Source organism: Microtus ochrogaster, chromosome 5, assembly GCF_000317375.1.
Source record: "Microtus ochrogaster isolate Prairie Vole_2 chromosome 5, MicOch1.0, whole genome shotgun sequence".
In the NCBI taxonomy this organism is placed as follows: domain Eukaryota; kingdom Metazoa; phylum Chordata; class Mammalia; order Rodentia; family Cricetidae; genus Microtus; species Microtus ochrogaster.
Window position 1 is genome coordinate 44708853 of NC_022012.1, and position 18884 is coordinate 44727736.

At 45.7% G+C, this 18884-nt stretch overlaps 1 protein-coding gene across 1 annotated transcript in view; it reads left to right on the top strand.

Moving 5' to 3' along the window:
• The first annotated feature begins 9764 nt into the window (after positions 1-9764).
• Positions 9765-18884, top strand: part of LOC101989634 (placenta-expressed transcript 1 protein) — a 10129-nt gene continuing 1009 nt past the window's right edge. Inside the window, exons 1-4 of the mRNA XM_013346196.2 lie at positions 9765-10047; positions 13752-13956; positions 16016-16077; positions 18648-18879. Coding sequence (XP_013201650.1) covers positions 9858-10047; positions 13752-13956; positions 16016-16077; positions 18648-18879 — 689 coding nt within the window. The 5' untranslated portion in view covers positions 9765-9857. The remainder of the gene's footprint in view (positions 10048-13751; positions 13957-16015; positions 16078-18647; positions 18880-18884) is intronic.

Sequence of the window (18884 nt, forward strand, 5' to 3'; positions counted from 1 at the left end):
AATGAGCCTGAAACCGCGGCTTAGAAGTGATCTGTGGATCCCTGGTGAGCAGTGTGTTCAACAGCTGGAGAAATCGAAAGGGTACACATCAGAGTCCCTCACAGAAGAGGAAGAAGAAAATAAGGAAAAGGAAGATAAGAGGAAGCGTGAGAACCTCTGTGCCTCTTCTCCACAACTCACAAGATCACGGTGAAAAGGAGAAGGCCACGCTGGACTTAGACTCCGCAAGCTTTGTGTCTGTGAGGGGGAGAGTGGACACAGACTGACCCAGGCAGCCATGGTGTTGAGCAGCTCACAGGCTGTATTCACCTGTATTTCCAAAGCTAGATACACCATCAGGTCCTTTGGCATCAGGGCTGTCCACTGCAAAGTTGGTGGAGTCAAGGCAGAAGAAAGGCCTAAAGGTTCGGGTATATGCGTTATAGAAAAATAACTTCTTAGATGCCGGAAACTCTGCTTTTGGGATTCAAGAACACATTTCCTGGGCATCAAATATGACCCAAGCATTGGGATCTACACCCTGGACTTCTTCTATGTGGTGTTGGGCAGGCCAGGTTTCAGCATTAAAGACAAAAAGGCCAAACATAGAATCAACAAAGAGGAGGTGATGCACTTGTTCCAGCAGAATTATGACAGGACATTCCTTCCTGACAAATTTTATCCAAAAGGTCAATAAAATTTTCTCAGAAATGAAATTTTTTTTTAAAAAAGATAGAAAAGAGATGTGGAGAAAATCTCCGCACAGTTGTCAAAGGCCTTGTGGGTGGGGGAGATAGAAACAAAGATCATGTCAAACTGGTGACATTCCCATGTTGTATTGTCACCGGCATGCATGGGTGGACAGCAACAATGGGTAACCAGGCAGCAGAGAAAGCCTTGGAGATGAACCCTGACTGCTCTGTTATTGAGATCTTAAGGCAGAGGCGGACAAGCACAGTCTGTGAAGGGCCCCATCATCTTGCTGTCTGGAACTTCATTCTCATCTTCCGGCTTCAGTGAGGAAGGTCTGTGGACCTCTACTGACAGGCTCCACAGGATGGTGGGGACGGTCCACAGACTCACTGTGGGCGACTGAAGGAACAGCAGCCCTTGAAGAAAATGACAGCACATCATACGTGAGGAAGGAGATGGGGTCTCACCAGGAGAAACACGGATACCCATGTTTCACACTTACCTTCACTCCTTCCGATGACACATTGCCCAGGATGCTTTGTGCTAGCAGGCTAAGGTTTTCTGAGGCCTGATAATTGAGACATAGAGAGGATTTCTTTCTATCCTCAGATGATACTCCTTGCCTTAGGCCATACAGCAAAAACAGAAATGCTTTTTCCAGTTTTGCCTTGGCTTACTTAATTTATATATAAAAAATCTTTAGCTTATTTATTTATTTAGAATTTTATACAATATATTTGACCACAGTCACTCACCTCCTTTGTAAAACCTTTTTGGTAGACTTTTATTTTATGAGCATGTTTGCCTGCATGCATGTCTGTGTACCATGTGCATGCCTGGTACCCACAGAGGTCAGAAGGTATGGGGTCCTGGAACTGGAGTTATATAGGTAGTTTTGAGTCACCCTGTGGTTTCCAGACCCTTCATTGTAAACTTTAGTGTAAGGTCTTGCTTACCTCATAGTCCAAAGTGTTTTCATAGAGGTAGATTTCTTGGTAGGTCAACTATTTTGTCACCAAAATGTTCTGAGATACACCTTAATTTTTAGAAAAAAAAATTAACTTGAAATGGCTTGCGTTTCATCCTGTAGGATCCTCTTGTTAAATCTTCCATCTCCTGTGATTAATTTAGCACGAATTTGTACTCTGGGAGTAAGTTAAACTGAAACAAGTTGGTGGGAGGAACTCCCCACAGCTTCTCTTCCACAGTAAAGTGTTAGGGAACCGAACCCTAACTTCCCCACGGTGTAAAGCTGAATGAGAAGTAACTGAACCAGGCTTGTGAATGGAAATGTCTTGTCCACGTCCATTCCACTTTAAAAGGTAAATACGGGTGAGTTTTTAAAGGGGGGAGGGAGAAGAGAAGCCAGAATTAAACGCAGTCAATGGTTGTCAGCTCCAAATGAGAACACGTTTTGTTTTCTTTCTAAAATCACTATTTTGCTCTTGTTCCTATCGTTCTACAAAGACAAGTGAAGAATTCTCCAGACTGTCTCTGGGTACCGTGGCCAGCCTGGAGTTTGATGGTTGACTGTAGTGTCCCCCTTCACCAACCAGGGACCCCTGACATATGCCCGCTCATCAAAGTACAGCATCAGGTACATCCCACTGTATGCTTAAAGCACACTCACATAAAATGAAGACACTGATGTGAGCAGATAGATCCTAGAGCAACAACTGACTGTTCTCACAGTAAACTTTAAGGCCAACAAACAGCACGTAGGCTAGACAAGAGTCTCAGATGTACTGAAAAGCGCACACACGGCAAACTAAAACATGCTGTATTTTGGCTACATCAGATGAGAAAATGCTACACAGAGCAAACACATGCTAACTAACCAGGAAAACTGTACAGTATGGAAGCTATTTAGTATGGGACCCATACCACAGGGGAGCTATATAATATGGGAACTATACAATACGGGAGCTGTATAGTATGAAAGTTATACCATAGAGAATCTACATGACATGGGATCTATACAGTAATGGGGCTACATCATAGAGAAGCTATATGGTACAGGAGTTAGAAACTAGAGGAGCTATGTAGTATGGAAGCTATATAGTAGAAGAACTCTGGCCAGTAGAAAGAGGCTGGGACCTGATGTGGGATTCCCCTCTGTATGCTGTGAATACCATTGGTTAATAAAGAAACTGTCTTAGGCCTGTGCAGGGCAGAATAGAGGTAGGCAGGGAAAACTAAACTGAATGCTGAGAGAAAGAAGGCAGAGTCAGGAGAAGGTGGGTAGCCCCACTAGAGACAGATGTCGGATGGAACCTTGCCAGTAAGCCACAGCCACGTGGCAATACACAGATTAATAGAAATGGGTTAAATTAAGATGTGAGAACTAGCCAATAAGAAGCTAGAGCTAAAAGGCCAAGCAGTGATTTAATTAATAGAATTAGTTGCTGTATGGTTATTTCAGGACTGAGAAGCCAGGAACAAATGGCCTCCAACAACAAGGACCAGTGTACTTTCATGCTTGGAGCAAGTTCTTTCATCTTTCTGTCCTGTTTCCTCAATCCTATATGAAGGAGCAACATGAAAATTATTTCTCAGGGGAAGATGGGCTTAAACTTCCTAATGTGACATCTAATAGTGAACTCTTTTGGACAAGAGAAGGAAGATCTGCATCTTCTAGAAGGCTGGCCACGGTTACCCCTGAAACCCAGAGGCTACCCTCAGGACCATTAATACACCACTGTAGGGCAACAGTCAAAGGCGCAGTCAAACCAGCATCTAGGGACTAGATGGTTGAGGCTCTCTGGTTCCTTCCCCTTTGGCCCTTCTCCCTAGAGTGAGCACAGTGACCTGACAAAACAAACAAAACCCAAGCATGGAGAGGGCCTCACTTTATAGCAAGCATGCTGCATTATTGCCTTTAAACCTGGACACCATCCTCCCGCAAATGTGGTATTCTAATAGGAATCAGACAAAAGGCTGGGGCAGCCTTTTGGCTTCTCAGGCCCGTGCTCTTAGCCACATCACGGTCACACTTTTGACATACTTAGGAGACAAGATCAAAACCCCCAGGGCTCCTCAAACCAGCAATCCCTGCCTCCGACCACTTCTGGTGAATTCAAGAGACTTCAGGCTTTAACCTTAGAAGGACAAATACTGTTGCTTCCCTGATTGTGGTCTTTCCCACAGGGACTAGTGAAGGCCTACAGCAATTGGTAAACTTTCTACAGAACGAAGAGGGAAGGAGGAAAAGGGGAAAGGTGGAAAGGCGAAAAAAAGCAAAATAACTTGTTTAAAACATTTAAGATACTCCTCAAAACAATTCACCTATAGCTTTCATTTAGTATTCATAAAACTATCCAGAATTGATTTTTATTATCTCAATTCCCAGAAAAAGAGACTTAAGCTGGAGGGGCAGCTCAGGGTAAGGTCCCACACATAGCAAGCTCAAGGCCTTGGGTTTAACTCCTAGTCCCTACTTCACCCAACAAAAACATGGAGACTAAAGTTTAAAGAGGTTGGGGAAAGTCACTGCTATGAGCAACACTGGATACGAAGCCCTGTAATGGTCCATGGCTCCGGCTCCCCTACATACAGAGCACAAAGTATAAATAAAAATGCATATTGAGATGATACCCACAGGTCTTAAAATTCACGCTGATGGTCTTTGTTCATCTCAGGGTTTCAATGTCCTCACCACTGTTCCCAGAATGCTCCCATCACTTCTAGAGAAGCAGCAAACTAATTAGCCCTGCTTCCCTGTCACACCTTCCCCCAGGCCCTGGCAACCACTTCCTGCATCTGCAGACTCGCCTGTTCTGGACACTTCGCATGGTGAGATCATTCAGTATGTGGTCTTCCGTGCTAGCCTGCTTCCACTGAGTATCATCTAGCCAAGGTTTCTCCACTGGCAGTGGGTGAATCAGTACTTCAGTCCTGCTTTTAAGTAATAGTCTATTGCAAAAATATTCCGCATTTTGTTTACTTATTCATTATTTATCCAAAGTTGATTTGGAGCTACTAGGAGTAGTGCTCCTATGAGCACGCATGCAGAGATTTTTGCAGGGAGTTGAGGTTTTTATTCCCTTAGGTAAACACTCAGGATTGGAGTTCCTGGGCCATACAGTAGTGAGTCTATGTTTAACTGATTAAATGCCAAACATTTTCAAATGGCAGCCGCATCATTTGATATTCCTTTTGGAAATGCATGAGTGTTCCGGGGAGGGTCTCTAGATCACGCCAACAAGAGAGTCATTGTTACCCATTTTGGGGGGTTACAATCTGTGCCCAAATCCAGGTCCAGCCACCCATCCTCACTAAGGCAATTGAAAGAGCCGCATTAAACAGCACAAAGCAGAAAGGATGTTTTCTTCCTGGGACCACACTGGGGCCAGACTTGAGGGGTCGGTGAATCTCCTTGTCCCTCCTTCCAATGTGGCCACATTAGACCAATCCCCTTTCCTTGTTCTCCACTTTAAGTTTTTTTTTAATTGGCTTATTGAAGGCAGGTGGCCAGATCTGACTTGGGGCCCAGGTTGTGACTCCCTGGGTTTGGCAACACAATTGTAGTGTCTGTAGTGTAGGATGACAGTGAGGTTTTCATTTGCATTTCTCTAAGGACTAAGGCTGCTGCGTGTCCTTCCACATGCATATGGAACACAGCCATTTCTTTAGAGAAAGTATTCAAACTCTGCCCATCTATACACTACACACACACACACACACACACACACACACACACACACACACAGTATTTCTATCCATAAATGTTTTCTCTGATTATGTGGGCTATCTTTTTACTTTCCTTTATAGTGCCCCCTTTGATAAACAAAACATTTTAGTTTTGATAAAGTCTAATCTATCTTTTTCTTTTTTGGTCTTGGGTAGCAAATATAAGCAGCCATTATCTCAACCAAGGCCAGAAGGTTATGTATTTTCTACAAGTTTCATAGTTACATTTAAATCCTTGGTCTGTCAAAATTTTATATACGGTCCAACCTCATTCTTTTGCATATGGATCTCCAGTTAATAAAAACATTTGTTAATAATGAAAACATTGTTCTTCCCCGTATTGCTCCCTTTGTTAAAACATCAGTTGGTCAGGGCTGGGTAGGGTAACGCCATGGTACAGCCCTTGCCCAGCATGTGTAGAACCTGGGGATAAGGCTAAGAAGTAGAAAACACTGAACTGTTCTCCTGCTCTTCAACAGAGAGCTTCCCTTCCACTGGTCTATACGGCTGACCAGGCCATTCCCACCCTGTCTCATCACAGCTTTGTAGTTCAGTTTTAAAATCAGAAAGTGTGCATGCACACACTGCTTTCTTTCTACAAGATCGTTTTTGGAGATTCTGGGTTCTCACAGTTTTCAGTATATAAATCTTTCACGCTTCTTGTCAACGTATCCAGTTGAGCAATCTTGAAGTTTACTGATACTTTGGGCAGCCAGTTGCAATCTGCTGTCCTATTTTATTAGTTTTTAAATGACTTATTACCAGGGGCTGTCTTAGTCACCGTTCTCCTGTTGTGAAGAGACACCATAGCCAAGGCAACTCTTACAGAGGAAAACATTCCGTCGGGGCTGGCTTACAGAGGGTTATCATCCCGCCAGGGAGCGGTGGTGGCAGGAGCTGGAGAGCAGCTGACAGTTCTGCATCCTGATTGGCAGGCCTGGCTTGGGTATTTGAAACCTCAAAGCCTACCCACAGTGCTACACTTCCTCCAACATGTAATCCCTGGCAAATAGTACCACTTCCTAAGGAGCAGATACTCAATTATATGAGCCTTTGGGGTCATTCTCATTCAGATCACCACAGGGGCTACCTGTGGTGGTGCGTGCCTTTGATTTCCCCACATAGGAGGCAGAAACAAGTGGATCTCTGTAAATTTGAGGCCAGCCTGGTCTACATAATAAGTTGAGGATAGCCAGGGCTATAAAGTAAGATTCTATCTCAAAAAATAACTAGCAATTTAAGTTATTTATTTATATTTATTGGGTTTTTTGTTTGTTTGTTTGAGACAGGGTTTCTCTATGTAATAGTCCTGGCTGTCCTGGAACTCACTCTGTATACCAGACTGGCCTCAAACTCAGAGATCTGTCTGCTTCTGCCTCCCAAGTGTTGGTATTAAAGGCGTTAATTTATTATTGAAATGTTAACTGCAGAACTTCTTTTTGGTTCTCTGGGTTTTTTTAAAACCATATCTGTCTCTTATTGTTACTTTTTATTTGATGAGATACAACTTTATGTACCTTCCTTTAATATTTTGGACACATTTCCTAATTCTTTAGATGTATTAATCTACTAAATATAACAATTGGATTTTCTCAATTACAGTTTCAGTTTCCTGAGAAAGTTTTCCTTCTTTATGGGCTGGCTGTAGGATTTTTGTGGTTGTGTGTATGGATTCTGTTTGTTTGTCTATCTGTTTTTCGGCGCTGGGAACTGAACTCAAGGTCTTGTGTGTATTAGGCATGCTCCCCATCAGTGAGCTCCACTCCCTGTCCCTGTCTCCGAACTCTTTGTTGAAGACTGAACATTCAAAAACAATGATGTGGCAGCTCTGGGTCCCAGATTCCCTCCCCTCCCTGCAGCTGTTGTGTGATGTCTTTGCTGCTGCTGCTGCTGCTGCTGGTTCCTGAGTTTTCATGAATGACAGTTATTTCCTTCATTCTTTTAACCAAGAATGCACCCGGGCTTTGCTGAGTGCCCTCCTCCCTCTGTGTTTGGGACATGACTTCTGTGGCCAGCTGGGCAGTTTTATGACTCTCCCCTTGGCCTTCTCTTCCTGTTTGTGAGAGTCTCAGCAGGTGACAAAGCTGAGAGGGGTTTCCTGATCCTTTCCTTGTCACTGCAGAACCACGCCCAAACAGCCCAGCTTCCCAAGAATTTGCTCAAAACTCCCTATGAATATCTTTTATGCTTTCTTTTTCTTCATTCAATCTCTTGATCCCAAAGGAAATCACTGCCTCAAGACAATGCTTAAAAATCCCCACTGACCTTCTGTGACCCACACCCTGTTCATAGAGAAAGTTCTGAATGCAGTCAAAATAACTCTAAGTCCTAAGAATGCAACTTTACAAACAGATTCCAGAGAGTCACAGAGACAATAATCCCACCCGAGAGGCGGCTATTTTGGAAGACCCCAATCCCATGCTGGCTCCTTCCATCAGTTACTAGTTTTCTGGTTTCCACAATTATCAAAGTAAACCTGTGCGTTTCTGAGCCCACCGTGGAGATGAGGTTAGGGAGTGGGTTAAGCTCAAATGCCACTGCCATCAGTTTCCAATGACACCCAACTACTCTTTTTTCCTTAAATACATGTCTCCAGATTATTTGAAAACCTTTGGTTAATGTCTTGAGGTTTGTAAAAAGCAGATTTTGATCATTATTGCCGATATTCTCACTGCTGAACAGATTTCTTTTCGAGGTCCTAGCCCCAAGATGCCATGTTTCTCTTGAAGGAACACTTAAAGTGTTATTGTGATTCAGATCCTGTAAGACCTTCAGCAGGTAAAGGGTGCTTGACACCAAGCTTGATGGCTTAGTTCAAGACCCAGAGCCCACATGGTGGATGGAAAGAACAGATCCCCACAAATTCTCTGCACACATGGGGAAGAGTGCATATACAAACTAATTAACTAAAAATTTCAGAACTATTGCCTTGGCCCCATAGTATTTTTATTTCCTTTTTACTACAAAGTAACCCACTTCTTTTCCCTCATCCCCTTCAGTGAGTAAATTACAAAATTTTAGGGGAGCTGGGGATATGGGGGAAAAAATCCAACTTTTAAAAATAATTTCCCCATGCTCTGGCACTATGGAGGGAAGTTTCAGGAACAATGTGGATCTAATCTGTTTCTTCCCAAATAAATAAATAAAAATACAAGGGAAGTGCCTCAGCTGTGCAGGAAGCTCTGGGTTCAATCCCGGTGCCTTATATATTGGGTATGATGGTGCACCCCTGTAAACCCCAGATCTGGGACGTGAAGTGTGAGGAACAGAAATTCAAGGCTGTGGGCTGCAGCCATGACCTGGCAGTTAAGAGCTCACAGTGTTCTTCCAGCACAAGGGAGGTCCACTCCCAGAAGCCACGTTATAACCGCCTGTGTTCTTGCAGCACAAGGGAGGTCCACTCCAGAAGCCACGTTATAACCGCCTGTAACTCCAGCACCAGGAGATCAGAGACTCTGGCCTCCCAGAGCAACTGCCCTCACAGGTACGTACCCACACACACTCCCACAAACATGCAATTAAAAATAAAATAAACCTTGGGGATGGCCACACACACCTTTAATCCCAGCACTCGGGAAACAGAGGCAGGCAGATCTCTGGAAGTTAGCAAGCAGCCTGGTCTATGTTGCAAGTTCCAGGCCAGCCAAGGCTACACCATGAGGCCCTGCCTCAAAAAATTAAATAACTAAAAAAAAGATTATGGTTTTGAAGAAATTCAAGGTCATCTTCCTGCACAGAGAACTCAAGGCAAGCCTAGAATGCATGGGACAGTATCTTAAATAAGTAGGGCCAGTTTGAAGGCTCTGTGACTAAACGCATCTGCCACCAAACCTGAGTTCAATCCTAATGCCCCCTGTAGCAGAAGGAAAGGAATGACTCCGAGAAGTTGTTGGCTGACCTCCCCACACACCTTGTGGCCCTTGCATCCTCCTGTCTCCCGACCCCAACATAAAATCAGCAAATGTAATTCAAAACCAAGTAAGTAAATATCCAGATAGTCTTTCCAGCTCGAGGCTAGTGGTGAGATGAACTGGAAATTGGAGGAGCACCAGAAAAGGCTATGTAATGTTCTGAGATAAAAAGGGCACCCCTGCCTGCGTGAGAAAGGCAGAGAGCTCCCAAACAGACCACCTACGTGACAATTGCTCAACTGTAGACTTCCACTTGCAGGCGTTTACCACTTCTCCACTGCCTCCCTCACAGGGCAGGCGCCCAGGTGAGGGACATGCACAGTAATTTGTCCAGTCCTCTTCTTGAGCAAAACTGGAATTGGTTAAGGATTGTTGGTGACACAAAAAGTGGAAGCTGGTGATTCATTCCTGGTGATGTCTTGGGCCAGATTCCAGAAGGCAGTATTTTCAGGAGGGAGGGAGGGAGATTTGCATACATGACCTCACCCACCCAGGAGCTTGGGCCCCACCGCATATAAAGTGGAGAGCCCGGCAGTGGAACTCATTCTCACTACTGCCAGACCCAGCAACCAACCAGACAGAACCATGGCTGTGTTCCGTTCCTTGCTGCCACAGCTGGGGCTGCTCCTGTGCCTGGTTCTGGGCTTTTCTCCTGCCTTCTCTGCAAGTTATAATGACCCCTGCATGGTCTTTAATACAATCTCTAACTCCACCTCGGACAACTTGGGAATCAGCACTCACATGGAAGTCTCTGGCAGGAACATAAGCTGGACAGGTGAGTCAAAGTCATTCATGCTGCTGTCCTTCGTCCTCGCAGAACACAGCCTTCCATCCTCGCTCCCAACGTGTGTGTGAACAGGATGCGTGAGAGTGGATTGGAAGGATGGTTTCTGCAGTTTCCGGTCCATATCTGAATTACGGGTGGTCTAAAGTGCTCAAATGAACTGAGCCCCAGCCAGACCATACCTTGGCGGACATGCGGCTGTTATTTTGAGGGATTTCATTGTGGTAACAGTCCCATCAGTTCCACTTGACAAAATGACCGTACCTGGCAGGAGGATTTGCGCTTAGTGTGTGGGAAAGACCGGGTGAGCTAGAGGGAAGCCTCAGCAGGCGCCCACCCCACCCCACCCCGTCTGTGGGGAGCCTGGGGGCAGAAATCTTAACCGGTTTGCCGGGGCTTCACTGGACACAGTGGAAGAAGCGGCCTGACTCTTGGCTGTTCAATCATAACCTAATGTTTTTCTTAGAGGTATCTGGAAAGTATTTCATAACTTTCCCTTTGGGGAATTGAACAGACTTACGAGTTAAATAATACGCTTTCTAATTAGTCAAACCTGTTAGTCAAGGAAAATGCTTTCTACCTAGCTTTACTTATTCTTTAAAAAAAAAATGTTCAATTTGTTTTTTAAAATTTCTATTAGTATAGTGTGTGTTTTCTTAGGGTGTGCGTATGTGTGTGCACACACATGCCCTGGCACTCATGCGAAGGTCAGAAGATAACTTTGTGGAGGTGCTTCTCTCCTTCAACTATCATATGGGTTTGAGGCTCGAACTCTGGCCTCCAGGTTTTCGCAGCAAGTGCCTTTCTGCCTCTGAACCCTCTCACCTACCCTTCCCCCACACCTCCCACCCCACCGCCTAGTTTTATAATAGCGACATTTTCTTTGGGGGCTTCATAGATGAAAACGTTTAGCCCTCCCCTCCCCCCCCCCCACCTACTAGGCAGACCCGTTGATACCTTTTGTAGGCACAGATGCTGTAAAAATCGTGATCTGGACGGACGTCCACATTATAATGCTACGTCTTACAATGTGCCAGATTTTGCTCTAAGGGAAACCGCTTTCCTTAGCCTCCCTTTTACAGAGGAGAAAAGGAGGCATATAGAAGTCAAAGGTCACTAGAAAGTCACAGAACTAATATTTGAACCTAAGGAACACAGCCAAGAGCCACCCTTTTTACCATATTATGCCGCCCTTCCTCTCTTAAAAGTCTAAACAAAATTTTCAGAGACCACCTTGGTTACGGCCGCACTCTGTAACCAGCCTAGCGTGTGAGCCGCCTTGCTGAGCCTTCCCCTCAAGCATCCCTGCTATCTCTCTACTGTTTCCTGGGCCGGTGGGGGGCTGTCCCTGCGCAAGCGCTCTGTGCCCTTCTCCCTTGAGAAGTGGGTCTTTTCATACCAGAGCTGGGAAGATAAGTCCGTAATTCAAGCTGAGCACTAGGTGGGCGTCTGCGAGTGAATGAATCCATTACTGCGGGAGCGGTTACAGGCCTCTGATGCGAAATGGCCCATCAGGAGACAGGCAGGTCTGCTGCTGAAACGGGAGAAAGAGAGGGAGAAAGATAAGATGAAGACGAGGGAGGCCGGTGTGTGAGGCGGGGGAGGGGGGGGAGGAACCAAGACAATGGGGAAAAGGGGGAAGGGCGACCACAGCAGCCTCGGGGGGATAGGGAAAAGTGCTTCACTTCCTTGAATGCCTGTACCTGCTTTGCTCAGATTCCATTTCAAACCAAAATGCGTGCAAGCTCTGAGGTCAATCTGACTCATACTTTAAATTGAGGGTCAAAAATCCTCTGTCCTCGGGCATGAGAGGAGCCAAATTCCACACCTAGAAGGGTTTCCCCGTGCCTTTGTAGAACCCTGCGGCCGGGACTCAGGCCTTCCAGAGACCCCAGTAGACACCAACCAGGCTAGCCACCTTCCCTTGTTTTGCTGTGTGAAATCCTTTTCCACTTCAGCATTCTGTCAACATTGGTAAGACACGTATAAATGGCTTGGCAGATCCTGAGAAACAGTTACAGCTTGGCCAACACCTCAGAGCACCTTCCCTGGGCCTCTTCAGGAAAGAAGTCTGCAATATTTACATTAAGGCTATGCTGGGCCAGCCTCTACCTCATTGTTCTCATCTGTGGACAAGAAGAATGTAACTTATTATTTCCCAAACTTACCATCTTTAAGGACATTGAATAAAGGATTTTTTTAAGAGCTAGAGACAGAACCCAAGACCTCAAACATGCTAGACAAGCGCTCTACCACTAAGTTTACACCCACCCCTGCCCAATACAGGGCTTTAGGATCAATCAAAAGTAGTTTTTCAGCCAAACACTGGGCTGCTCTGATGCTTGCAGCAATAAAACTGTAAAATATAATTAAGCATTCAATTCTATAGAGCGGGTGTCAATGTTTCAGGTATGAGGGGAAAAGAAGGCTAAGTTAGCCCAGAGAGGGGTGTGAGCAAGATCTGGGTGTGTAAGTGGGGCTGGGGTAAAGGATAACAGAAAAGGAAGCCTCCAGGCAGGCACCCAGACATGAACAAACACCAGACCCAGGTGCGGGTCAGATATGAGCCAGGTGCATTTGCAGAGCAGTTGGGGGCAGGGGAGGTGGGAACCAGTTGCTGTCCCTAGAGTGGACTGCAGACAGAAGAGGTAGGCGAGGCTCCTGGGGTCCTGCAAACTGTCATTGACAGTGAAGAGGCAGGAATGTGAAGCAGGAAATGTTGAGGTTCTCTATGTGGGAGGGCAGGCACACTTCCCTCTTGATGGTTTGCCTGAGGAAGTGTGGTCTGGTCACTGAGAAGGGAGAAACTGAAGCCACAAATCCAGAGAATGCAAGTGCCAAGGAAGGCTGAAGCCCACAGTGAAAAGCAAAAAAGGACCAGTCAAACAACGTCTGTGGAGAGCTAAGAGGATTGATGACCATCTCAACGACACCGCTGTGCATCGTCTCCTACCACACCATGACACAAAAAAACGTAGGACAAAAGTCAGCTCCTCTCTGAGTGAGTCGGGGCTTATGGGATTTGGGTCAGCTGACCTTCTTGGCAAGCAAAGTAGGCCGATAAAATATAATGTGCTTAAACATAATTAGTAATAGCATTCACAATTTGTCCAATATGAACTAGATGTTAGCATCTTTTCTTCAATCCTCTCGGAAGCCTTTACACGATGAGGGATAATGTCATTGTTCCCCAGATCCAGAGCAACAAAGTGGGGACTTAAAATGTGTCGAGGTTAGGGATACAGCTTAATTAGTAGAGCGCTTGCCTAGCACGTTCCAAGTTCTGGTATCTCATCAACTAGGCCTAGCAGCACACACCTGTAATGCCTGTACAGGAGACTTAGAGGCAGGAGCATTAGGAGTTCAAGGTCATCCTCAGCTACGGATGAGATCCTCTTTCAAAAAACAAAAACCATGCAGAGTGACCACCGAGCAAGAAGAAACCAAGGCCCAGAGGTGTCTTGTCTTGCTCCTAAGTTCTAGAGTCAAGACGTAGATCCAAGACTGTCTATTGTGTAACACGAATCACTCGCTTTGCTTTCTTCCAGGCCGTCTTCAGTTTCTTTTACAGAAACAGGACCGTACTGTCCACACCCAGTAACCTCCCCCCCACTCCACCCCACTCCCACCCCCACTACACTTCGGTTCCTCTTGGGTCACCCTTCCCTAACTGCTTCCTGGTCCTCTCCTCCTAGTGCGGGTTCCTGTGAACAGTTCCATCAGCGCGGTGATTCTGAAAGTAACGAACCAGAGCAGCCCCTTAGTGGGTGCCTGGGTTGGAGCAGATCAGGAGTGCAATGACACCAGTGTCCTGTATCGAGTGACACCTCCCAACAGTTCCGTCGTCGTGGCAACGTGGATAGTTCCCAATTCTGAGAATGTGACTGAAGTCAGCCTGCAGTAAGGATTGACCGTGTTTCACTTTCTTGAACTTTTATAACAGGTTTATATAGTTTCACACTAGCCTAGGACTAAAGCTAGACTGGGGGTGTGAGCAGGGAACCCAGCAGCAGTGCTTCTTGTCTGCCTTGCCTTCCTTTGTTGTGCCTTTCATGTACACACACACACACACACACACACACACACACACACACACACACACGCCCATCCACAGTACTCAATATAATCAGGAAGACTGGAATACTCTTTCAAGTTCTCCATATTCAAACTGGTAAATCTTTATTTAAAACACAAACAGCTTTTGTTGACCTGCAAAATAATAGATTTCATTAGAATATGTCACCATGTATATCATTGTACTTTGCTCCTAGTCACCCCATTACCTTTTCTTGTTTCCCCCTTCCTTCAGTTTGCTTCCCTCCTGCAAACAGTCCCTTTCTACTTACACACACACACACACTTACACACACACACAATATATATGTTAATCTAGTAGTGAATCATTTAGGGAAAGTGTGACAATGAATAATGACAGTAATTTCCTTCTGCCATAAAAAATGGATGCCCTGAGGTTCTAAGAAGAGGCCCCCTGGAGGCTAGCATTAACCTTCCACAACCAATGCCTCTCACTCTGAGGGCCTGATATTACACTGACTTTAGAAACCAAGGGTTATGAAGAACTGAAAGGGCAACCCTGGCATGCTGGGTCCACTGTCAGCATTGTTGTCTCTGCAGAAGCTGGTGATGCTGTCAAGCCATTCTTCCCTCGCTTGCCACACTCTGGACCTAGCCAGGCTTCATTGGCTCTAGAGGGGGAACTATTATGCCCATATAGTGATAAATGGATGCCAAATCCAAAGGGAGCTACTACTACCAATTCTACCATGGCAACGGTTGCTAAGAACCCAGCTAGTTCTACTTAGAGATAGGACGCTGGCCACACTGGATGCACCATTGGGTACAGTCTGCCTTCTGCAGGAGAAACAGCATGGTCCCACCAACAGAGTGGTCTCCATCCTCACTTGCACACTTACTACCACACGCTAGTCTCTCTCCTTGTTTGTAATGTGCACACTCATGCCTTGATCAGCAAGACTGGCTCAAGGGGAGGGGGACACAAGGAACCCCACCATGGAGGGCACCATGCTGAGTAGGCTACAAAAGGGATGTCCAAGGTCTTGTTTGGCCTGTGGGATTTACAGTAAACTTTGGAAGCAGGACCCACATACATGGAAGTCCTGAGGTGAATCACGTCCTCTGCTTTCCCTAAACACGGAGATTCAGAATGAGCTCTGTTGCACACTCTCCAGCCATCCTCCACTGCATCACACACACACACACATCACAGCTGCAAATGACTCCTTAGCTGGTTTTCTGGGTAGTCATTGACCTGTCTCTGAAGACGCTGTGTCATGAGCATCAGAGCCGTGACTGTTGGGTGCACTGCTGTCTGCTCAAACCAAGCACAGTGACTGGCATACAGACCGCGTCCCTTCATGAGTGACTTGCTGGCTGTCTAGACGAGGGGCTAATGCTGCAACGGACCCACTGAGTTAATAACAACAGAATGCACTCTGAGGATCATTCAATGAACATTTAAGTACCTACGGTGTGTCGGGAGATATTTGCAACAGAGCCTGCCCTCTAGTGGGTAGAGGAGCTCATAGCAACTCAGTATAAAGAAAAGGTGGGGGATGTGTCAGGGTTAACCATAAGGAAACTGGGCTTGAAGGATGTCGGTTAATTTCTGGACAGATAGCCCAGGGAAATTATTACAAACAAAGAGAGTCTCTTGAACAAGGGACAAAGATGTGTATCAGCCTGTGGGGAATTCCTAATTATGAAACTGGTGGGGATAGGAGACAGGAGAGCTAAGACCCTGGAGGAGTTCAGTCAAGTCCATATGAACTAGGTTAATATTTAATGAGTAGCTTATTGTGACATATATATAAAAAGCTCAGAAGAGATTAGCGGGATGGAGTGGTCCAGACAGGCTAAGATGGATCTCATGAGTTCCACAGACAAGATCCTCACCATCTCCTCCTGATTTGCCCTCCAGGGTCTTCCTTGCTTCTGACAATCACACAGCTATGACATCACCTGTGAGACTGGACTGGCAAGGTGAGTTCTGTTCAAACTCTTTGTACATTTGCCAGTAAACCCGGGCAGTCTGGAAAATTATTTTACCCAGATACAGCTGAATTTTGCACCAAGCAAGAACTTAATGTGAGATTTTCCCAACCTTGTGTTTTATGCGATGTGGAAAATGAAAGCCTGCTCCAAGATATGTGTAACTTTTCAGAAATCCCCACGGGCATCCATGGCTTCAAATCCCTGCTTCAACGGGGGCAGTTTCTGTCCAGTACTGGAGGCATCAGTATAAAAAAGCAACAACTTTCTCAGTCTCCACCCAGAACCTGAAGCCCCCCTCGCACAAGGCTTTCACAGGGTGAACTTTAACCGACCCGTTTTTAAGGGAACTATGCAGAGTGGGGCTTGGAGAGCACTAGTTAACACAAAAAGAATTGGTGTCACAGAAATGTCAATAATGTCATCTTCTTGTTAGCTTGCTTTTTGTTTTGTTTTTATTTTTTTCTCTTGCAAGAGGTAGATTAACCCTCATACCTTGACACATACTAAGAAAGTACATGGTCCCTAACCTGCATCTTCCTATTCCATGTTTGAGTGTGTGTGTGCATGCCCGTGTGTGTGCATGCACATGCGTTCAAGAGCATGCATGCATGTTCATGTATATGAATATATTCATGCATGTGGAGGTTGGTGGTCAGCCTCACCATGTTTTAAGGTCTCTCGCTGGCCTGGGACTCACAACGTAGGATGGCTGGCCATTGATTCCAGGGATCTGCCTTCTCGGCCTCTCTGGTGCTGTGTTCACAAACAAGTGCCACCAACTCTGGAATTTTCACAAGGATCTGGGGAGATCAAACTCAGGACCTCTCAACTGAGTGAAAGAACTTCGTTGACTAAGCCCTCTCACAAGTTCCTAAGAGTCTCAGCTGCTCTCGACACCACCAGGGGTTGCCACCATCTTTCCACAGGCTCCTTTCTCACCCTTGCTCAGGCTCCTCGTCCTTCCTCTCTTCCCTTTTCTCTTATTTCCCCCTTAAGAAGCCAAAGAATTCAAAACTGAGCTCCAGAAAGGAGAGTCAACTTACCTAAGGACACAGAGAACATCCAGAACATAACAAGGACTCCAAGTCCACTTCTTACACGTTTTTCTAGTTTTCTTAGACTTATATCAAAACTTAGAATTACTTACATTACTTGCATTACTTAGACTACATTAAAACCAAAGAAATCATTTTAATGCAGTTTTAAGTGTAGGACTCCGCTAAGAGCATGTGTGAAGCCTTGGATTCAAATCTCCAGCATGGGGTACAGGGGAGAGAGTGAGCATGTGTGCAGGTGTGCACACGGGGGGGACAAAGGAGGATACCCTCTGCCTTCCTCTATGGCTGTCTTTCTTATGACTCAAGATAGGGTCTCTCACTGAATCTAGTGCTTCCCATTTCCAATTATGCTGTTGGCCAACAAGCACCAGCAATTCTCCTGTCTCTGCGCTTCTACCTAGTGCTGGGTTTATAGGCCCCACTACCAGCTAAGAGTAAGACACCCTTGAATTGTCAGAGCTCTAAGCTCCAGGTTTTCTGGCATCCAACAAGTCCCTAGGAGCACAGGCTTGATTTTCTTTGCTTCTCTAAAAGATAATCATTGAGACCCAGAATTTGGTCAGAACCTACAAAAGAAAATGTCCTGGGGCTTGCCAGCCTGGGAAACAAAGTCAAGGATTTAGACAGGGTATCCCTCTGCCCCTAGCTAGATAAGGTATCCCCTACTGACTTGAAGGCAGAGACCACTGTTCTTGGTTCTACACAATACTAAGTTCTCACAAGGCCTTGGAATTAGCAAGAAAATCATAAAATTGTTCTACGTTTGGGTCATGCTTGCAGTGGAGCTAAGGGAATGAAGATATTTAAGGGCCCACTACCCAACCAATGACAAATTCTTATGCTTTATAAATTCTGTGGGGCTTCTCATCCCAACAGACTATGTGGTGCTGGAGAGATGGCTCAGTTCAGCAGTTAAACATACTGATTGCTCTCCCAGAAGACTCAAGTTCAATTCCCAGCACCCATGGGGCCCTCACAACTATCTGTGACTCCAGTCCCGGAAAACCTGACACCCTCTTCTAGCCTTGAGGGCATCACATGCACGTGACGCACATACATACGTGCAGGTGAAACAACTATACACATTTAAAAAATAAATAAGCAAAATAAAATGAAGGAGAAAACATGGCACAGACCTTAAGGATAGAGGCTTAGTTATTTTTATTACTGAACAATCTGAACTTTCTAGCTGCCTACAGCTTCCTTCCCCGCACAGCACTGGAGAAGCGTTGAGTGGCTTTTGCTCATGATCTCTGACTTTACTGTCTTGAAAACCAAGATTTCTTATTATTGTGTGTGTATCCATACAGCTGTGTGTGTGGGGGGGGTCAGAGGACAACATCTTAAGATCAGTTCTCTTCTTCCACTGATTGTATAAAACTGAACTCATGGCCAAAGGCCTTTACCAGCTGAGCCATCTTGCCAGCCTTTTTCTAACGCCTACCCACCTCCCAACGAAGGTATAACAACATTGTTTTCTGATTTTTGTCTCTCCCCCAGCAACACCTGCACCCTTGACCCCCACCCCTAAGATTCCTGGGACCAGCCAGACCACAACTGTGACTACAGCCGAGACACCAGTCCAGACCCCAGCCATGACCACAGAGAAGACTATGAGTACAGCCAAGACCACGACTATGGCCAAGACCACGACTATGGCCAAGACCACGACTATGGCCAAGACCACGACTATGGACAAGACCACGACTATGGACAAGACCACGACTATGGACAAGA